Source organism: Brachyhypopomus gauderio, chromosome 21 (assembly GCF_052324685.1).
Source record: "Brachyhypopomus gauderio isolate BG-103 chromosome 21, BGAUD_0.2, whole genome shotgun sequence".
Lineage (NCBI taxonomy): Eukaryota > Metazoa > Chordata > Actinopteri > Gymnotiformes > Hypopomidae > Brachyhypopomus > Brachyhypopomus gauderio.
The window spans coordinates 6,934,590-6,942,649 of NC_135231.1; the positions used below are offsets into that span (position 1 = coordinate 6,934,590).

Here is an 8,060-nt window from a genome sequence, read left to right on the forward strand (position 1 = left end):
ACGAAGCCCACCTGGGACCTGTTCCTGCACCACATGCCCTTCAGGGGCCCACAGAGATTGTGCTGCCTGCCTGTGGGCCTAGGACAAACAATGTGGTTGTTTCCCCCTAATGGTGTTTCTTCAACTGTGCCTGTTTTCCCTTTTTTACCTTGTTCCATTCCAGGTTTTCTGTTGGGGACCCGTTCTTTTCTGTGTCCGGTGTGGTGTTCCGTGTTCCTGTCCCGGTGTTCGTTCCCCAAGTCATCACCCATTTTGTCCCTGTGCATGTCTCCGCAGTCCTGAATATTCTCTCCTCTGTCGCCACATGATCCCCGGTTCCCAGTCCCACTCCTGTGTCTGTTCCCGGTCCTTTCCTGTCCAGTCCTGTGTCCGTACTTTGTCCTGGTCCTGTCCAATCTCACATGGTCCAATGTCCTGTTGTGAATGGCTGTCCCCTTCAGTTTACTCCCTTCCCTGCCTCTCCTTATCCCGTGCCTGTCTTTTCCAATCCAGTATCCTTTGACCCCTTTCCTTTATCTCCATCTGGACCAAGTTCTGCGTCCCTTTCCCCGTGTCTGTCAGTTCTAGTATCCCATGACCCGCAGTGCTGTATCACTGTCTTGTCCTGTTTTGTCCTGTCCTGAGTCCGCTAGCCCCATCCCTCACCATGCCCCGTGGTTTCCCACTGTGTTCTAGTGCCCTGTCTTCCCTTGGTCTACTCCCCCCCACTAACTGTCAATCTTTGTCATCCTGGTCCGCGTGTCAGTGTTTTTCCCTGACTGTTTGTCCCGCCTTCCCATGTAACCCTGCCCCTTTTCCTTGTTCTTTTCATGTTGGCCATGTGACCCTAGAAACTTTTGACAGCCCTGATAATGGATTTGCCCTTAATAAATCTCGCCTTTCTCAGTTAATGCATCTGCCTCTCAAATGCTGTAAATCAAAGTAAAAGACTACTGGAGCCCATTAGAAGTAGAACTGAGCTGTGATTGGATCCTCCTGGATCCATTATATATTGATTTTGTTTGAATCCTCCTGGATCCATTACGTTTTGATTTTGTTTGGATCCCCCTGGATTAGATTTTTCTTCTCTTTCATCTAGCTCTCAATATGCATACAAATGAATGCAAAATACGCAAAGTACAAATACGTACAAATATTGATCCTATCAGTTATCAGACTGTCACGTTGAGCTCCCCAACCCCTCCATTTGGGCGTGTGTTTATGTCGTCTGCGTCTGCTCGTCTGCGTCTGTGTATCTGCGTAGGTGTGGTTACGTCTTGTGATAATCCGTCTCACCTGTGGCTCGTCTCGTCATCACTTGGGGTTTATGTGGTCTGTCTATTTAATGTGCATTTGCGCAGTGTCCTGTGCTCGTCGTTGTCTGAGTCACACAAGTGTTTGTGTGTGTGCCGTGTTTTATGTGCGCTGTATGCGCTTTAATTGTGTTAAAAATAAACGTTGCGTCCGTGACAGCAAGGATTCTGTCTCGTCCTTCCTCGTGTCGCCGGACGTCACACAGACTCCTGGATAGATAGTGGATTATGTCAGACATTCATATTCAGAGTGATTTTCGATCATGGTACAACAGAAGGCACATGTAGTTTTAGGGCCAGGGACCCTTATTGGTATAGTACAGTCCCACATGGGACACAGCATTGTTGTGGGGGACATAATTTTCTTTTTGCAGTGCTGCAGTTGGTGGGATTAGGAGGATCTGCAGATCCTTTATTTATTTATTTTTAATTTTTTTAATTTATTTGTCCTTCAAAATATATTTGATTTGATCCTTTCCCAGTAGTGTTCAGCCCCACTGGCAACATAAACCTTCAATGTTTCCCAAAACAAAACAGGCTAAGCATGTAGTTACCAGAAGTAATATAAACATCACTGAAAATTTACGACAATGAGTGCAGAGACCAGAGAGCAGATAGGAATGTAGAATTAGTCTGGAGTCTCTATCTTCCTCTCTTCCCTCTCTTTATTTCTCATTTTCTCTATGATCCTCCTCCCCTATGACCCTCTATGACCCTCCTCTTCTCCTTCCTTTCTTCTCTCCATGTACCTCCTAATCTCTCCCTGTAACCCCTCATCTCACCTCTTCTCCTCCTTCTCTATCGTTTTCACCTATACACACAATGAGAATTATCTGTTTAAATAGCATTTTTATTAAAGAGTTTAAAACCTGGATCTAAAAACAGCTTTGAATTAGAATTACAAATATACAGTGGAGCACTTTTTCAAAGGTTACATACAACCTTTGAAACCTGGTCTATGCACCTGGGGCCTCATGTACGAACGGTGCGTATGCACAAAAACTTTGCGTACACTATGTTTCACGCAAACGGTCAGATGTACGAAATGTGATTTGAACGTGAGAAAGTGCGTACACCCACGACACCTTCACCTCAGGCGTACGCATGTTTTTAATGTGTTTTCGTCAATTAGCGACACTTATAGGTGATGCATTGAAATGACAACTATTAAGATATCCTTCACGCACATATTGTAGTAAGCCCTTATTGGGTAAAATCAAATAAATTAATGAGAAAATTAAACAGTAAATTAATCAGACAATTTCACTGCCTTACTGAAATAATCATTCAACGTGTTTGCACTTAGCCTAGATTATATAAACATGCATTAAATGTTGCGCTGGAGTTCTTGGGAGATGGCAGCGTTGGCATTACTGGAAGATATTGCTAATGGCCGAATTCGCCGAGAGCGCGTTTTCAGTGACCATTATGATTCTTTAGCCCATGATGATGAGTGGCTTATAAGCAGTTTCAGATTTCCAAGAGCTGTCCTCTTGTGTTGAGTTGGGTCCAGTTTTGGAGAGAGAGAAACGCAAGGAGTCGCGCATTGCCAGTTCCTTTACAGGTGCTGACAACGCTCGGCTTCCTGGCAACTGGCTCGTTTCAAAGAGAACTGGCAGCCCGGTCGGGGATATCCCAGTCATCTTTGAGCCGGGCCATGCCAGCTGTTTTGGATGGGATCATCTGCATGTCAGCTAGGTATATAAAGTTCCTATATGAAGCGGTTGACCAGGCAAACATTAAAGCGCAATTTGCAGCGATAGCTGGTTTCCCTAATATAATCGGAGCGATCGACTGCACACACATTTCTATAAAGGCACCATCTGAGGAGGAATTTGCTTATGTGAATAGAAAGCACTTTAATTCCATAAACGTGCAAATAATCTGTGATGCAAAAATGTGCCTTACTAATGTAGTGGCACGTTGGCCTGGATCAACCCAATGATTCGTACATCCTTAAAAACTGCATGGTGGGATAAGATTACAAGCTAGCAGAGTGCGTGATGGGTGGCTTCTTGGTAAGCAACAAATTTAAAGCATTTAAATAAAAGCTTTTGACATTTCCAGCTTAGAATAATTCATTTTAAACATGGGTAATTGTTAAATTACTTAGGAAACAGCGGCTACGCGCTCAAGACGTGGTTGATGACCCTTTGTAATCCACAGACTGACCGGGAGCGGAGATACAATTCTCTCCATTCTCGCACCCGGTCAGTCGTGGAGAGGGCGATTGGGCAGCTGACAAGCCGGTGGCGCTGGCTGGACAGGACTGGGGGATGCTCGTGTATCGGCCAGAGAATGTGTGTCGTATTGTGAGGGCATGTGGGGTCTTGCACAATGTTGCGCACAGGTATGTTATGCCATTGTTAGAGGTGGTGGAGCACCCAGCGAACCCAGAGCCAGGACAAATTAATGCGCAGCGCAAATTTAAACCAATTCTTTTATTGAGTCGCTGATGCTAGTGAGCGCATCACTGATATTTTTAGGTGCATTATATTATTCTGCCAGTGTGCATTATTCTAAACCCCCCAACATTTAAAGCTTCACACACGCTGTCCCACTCAGACCTTTTGCGCTTTTCCGTAATGCCACAACGTGCCAAACAAACACTTTTTCCACACCTCTACCTCATTCAAGAGCGTCTCCACTTCACATTCGGTGAAGGTCCTCGTCTTTCCCCATTTAGACATGGTTTGTGATAGATCAGAGAGGAAACTTCTCCGGTGCATTTTTATAGGGGGTCGTGTCACCGTGTGCGCTCAATTCCACGTTGATTGGGATGTACAAAAGAAATGTGCGTGGATTCCGGCGTACGCACGGTTTTATACATCCGGATTTTTTTATGCGTACGCCATTTTCTGGATTTGTACGTACACCAATTTTTTGTAAGAAATCCACGCAAGTCTTTGTACATGAGGCCCCTGGTCTATGGGATGGGTTACAGCACAGAGGACCTGTCCAGACAGAGACTGAACCCCAGTCCCCCAGAGGGGACACAGCTTTCTTACCCACTACACTGATTGTTAACTGACAAGTTAAAACAAGAGTGTTCAAGGAAAGTGCTTACAATACACTAGTGTTGAGAACCACCTGGTTCTCATATAGCACACATGCCAGTGATTAGCATGTAGCTCCGGCAGGCTTATCTACAGAAGCATAACTAAAGGGAGGGGTCTGGAGGTGACCACAGTCATGAGGGCTCACTGACCTATTGCTTTCCACCCAAATCATTATCACAACTAAAATCTACGCATGACATGACATGCGGGTCTCTAAAGAAGAAAGCTCTGCCTCCAGCTGTAGTCTTGCTAATTTTCAGAACGAAGAGAAAACCCTGCATTTTGAGAGCACAGCAGGCGAGATGGGTATATAGTAGTTATAGTAGTTGGGTTATTGTATAGTAGTAGTTCATTAAAATATTGTGGAGCAAGACAATGTAACGCTTTATAGGTTAACAGAAGAATTTAAAAATCAAATCAATATTTAACCAGGAGCCAAAGTTTCTTTAGGGACTTTTTAGAGCATCCTATTAAAAGACCGCTAATATGATTACCATGTCAGAATAACCATTCAAGACTTCTGAAGCATGATTATCAGTGCATGTTATCTATCCATGGTTATCATCAAAAATGTTTTATTCTTTTTGATTTGTTATAAAACATTTTGAAAAGACACACCAGATATCAAAATAACAACAAAGACAGGAGAGAAAAGGTATTTTATTCTTCTTATGTTGGTGCCAATCACACAGATTCTCTACTGGGCATCGCAGGAGCCTGGAGAATGAAAACGTCCCTACACCAGGAATGTTCACTGAAAATGAGAATAAATAAAATTAGTTTTCTGTGACCACAGAGTAAAGCTCTTGCTCTACTACTGCATATCTTACATACTGTATAAGTGTACATTAAATACATATAATTTCTATTGTAATGTAGACAGTGTCTCCTACCTGCATTAGATCTTCTCCTGCTTGAATTCAGCATTGATGGAGCTCCCGGACATGCTTCTGTACTCGCCATACTCCACCTTACTGTGGGAACCTGTGGTGATGGTCAGCTTGACTGGGACCTTCATGTCCACCTCCTTCCTCACCACATTCACTGTGAGCTTGGTGTGGGGCGGGATCTTGGCTGGCAGCGTCACTCGTACTCCGTTCACCTTTTTTCTAGTATTGCTTTTTCCCTTCTCCACGGTGAAAGTATTAGTCAGTGAGAGGCTGCTTTCTGCCTTCATTACACCCACATTTAACTCAAATTTTGATCCCACACTGATGCTTGAATCATTTGTGAAGGTGAAGGTGTCAGTGTCAGACTCCTCATATACACGGTTCAGCTCAGTGGAGAAGGTTTGCTCATGATCTGTATCATTCTGACCAGACAGGACATCAATGACAACAGATTTCACCTGTTCCTGCTTCTGGCCCCAAAGGACCTCTGATGTTATAATGGATCTTCCCGGTAGAAGAGGGCGCACGTGAGACACCTTGTCATTGAACCAGCCATAGTTAGGCATATCACGAGAGGCTCTGGCCACCATCATAGCGCCACATCTGTTTGAATGCTGATAAAGGACCCATACTCCTCTCTGCACCTTGTGAGAAGAAGCTGTGTCGTTGAAATTGCCGTAGCCCAGGTTTGTCTCACAGGTCAGGATGATGCTCTTACCTCTGAACTCAGAGTGTTCATATAGAGTGATCTGAGGATTTGCCAGGTCATCTGTTATCATCTCCATTGATGAAATCATGTCATTGGGCTCCACTCTGCTGTATTCTCCTTCTTCATAGACAGTCTGGGGGCCGCTGAAATTGATGTCGGCGTACATCACCCATGGATTACCAATCACCTTTAAAGAGGAAATGGTATCATTAAAATTGTGAACAACTAAGTTAGGGACATTGGCGGTAAATTCTTTGCTGAGACCCTGAAAGTTAATATGCTCGTAGACAATGATCTTGTTCATTGTGTCCAGCCGAGTGTCTGTCCCTGAAGGCGGTGTAAGAGTTGAGACCGAGGCTGTGGAAAAAGAGCAGGACTCCCTCTACATATATAGCAGAGCGGCAGTAGGTGGGAGTAGGAGGATCTGCAGATTCTTCCAAGCAGCGTTCAGCCCCACAGGTAGAGGTGTAGCACCAAATTCTGCACCCTATGCATAATTATGGCCCAGTAATAAATATTTAATTTCTTAGTAAAGATGTTTGTTAAAAGTTCCTTTCCCTTGTTTCTTTTTTCTTGTTTATTTTCTTTTCTTTTCTAAAAACTGGGTTTATCATTCTCGAGCAGACAGGGACTGAACTCCAGTAGATTCACAATACTCCATTGGTTTACAATACCCATTAAACAAAGTGCGTCTTAACTCTGACATTTCTCTAAAAGACTTAGGATGTTTAATCTGCTCCAACACACCTGACTGAAGGGTGTGATCATTTATATTTTTGAGATGTGTCAGACATTCATATTCACAGTGATTTTCTATCATGTTACAGAGGAAGGCACATGTAGTGTTAAGAGCCTTGGCCAGGGACCCTTACTGGTATAGCACAGAGCACTTGTCCAGACAGGCACTGAATTCCAGTCCCCCAGAGGGGACACAGCATTCTTACCCAAACCATGGATTGTCAATTGACAAGTTAAAACAAGAGCGTTCAAGAAAAGCATCTGCAATGCACTAGTGTTTAGAAACACCTGGTCACTTGCCAGTTAAAATTCCAGTTAATCTGTCAAAATGTTAATCTGTTAAAATTAAGGCATTACAGGTTTGAAAGGACGCAAAAATGTATTTGTGATAGTGCAAGAGCAATGATTTAGTGATCGGCAGTTCTACACAGATCATTGCAAATGATCTATTAATCAAATGTGAGCACTCCAACTGTAATGTCCCTCAGAACTATATGCTATATTGGAATGTGATAGAATCAAGAGATACACCTGATCTAAGGGAAATGGCATACCATTTGTGTTATAAATATGCATTTGAGATGTACAAAAAGTATTTTGCTAATATGATAACCATGTCATAATATCCGTTCAGTATGCATAAAGCAGTTATATCTGAGAACCTTAGACATATTTCAGCTATGAAATGTCTTTTAATTGTGTCGATGTAGATCTACATAATTCTTTTATTTTTAATTGGTTGCTCACCAAATGAAAACTGCAAAGAAACGTCCTGGTCTGTATGTAACAGGTACAAGAAGATGCAGATACACGCCCCTGTTTACTCCAATTTCATTATATGGTGAAATGTATTTTCAGTTTTTTATTGTAAATCAGTTACATCTGTATTCTTCTGAAACATACATAATCTGATACCAAATGCCATGAATGTTAACACATTTGAATTCTGAGGTGCCTTCACTTTTTGGACAGTCACAGGTGTTACGACCACTGTTGGTCGTTGCGTTGTTGGTGTCTGACGCTACATGTCCGGATGTCTCTCTCCTCCCACCATGTCACTCTCTCTCTTCCTGGTTGTTGCGGATTAGCTGTTTTCTGCCCAAGACCCACAGTCCCGCCCAGAGGTGGGTAGGAACGCGTTACATTTACTCCGTTACATCTGTTACAAAAAAGTAGCTTTTTGGACAAAAATGTACTTGTAAAAGTAGTTTTAATATGAAAGACTTCTACTTTTACTTGAGTAAATATGTGGTGAGAAAAACGCAATTTTTACTCTGTTACAGTTGATTTGCGCCGCGCTACCGTTACTTTAGTTTTGTAAATAATTCGTCTTTGCAGTGAGAAGACTGACCAACGTCTCATTACCTGAGTA

General features: G+C 43.0%; 1 protein-coding gene across 1 annotated transcript; it reads right to left on the reverse strand.

Moving 5' to 3' along the window:
- Window positions 1-4,995: 4,995 nt before the first annotated feature.
- Window positions 4,996-6,300, reverse strand: LOC143484916 (epidermal differentiation-specific protein-like). The gene is made up of 2 exons (XM_076983973.1): window positions 5,245-6,300; window positions 4,996-5,105 (listed from the first exon to the last, which is right to left on the reverse strand). Exon 1 carries the CDS (start codon window positions 6,252-6,254, stop codon window positions 5,250-5,252), a length of 1,005 nt encoding a protein of 334 aa, XP_076840088.1. The 5' UTR covers window positions 6,255-6,300; the 3' UTR covers window positions 4,996-5,105; window positions 5,245-5,249.
- Between the last annotated feature and the right edge of the window lie 1,760 nt (window positions 6,301-8,060).

Bases quoted from the DNA above. Each gene is read 5' to 3' on its own strand.
- LOC143484916 (XM_076983973.1), bottom strand. From the start codon at position 6,254: ATGAACAAGATCATTGTCTACGAGCATATTAACTTTCAGGGTCTCAGC.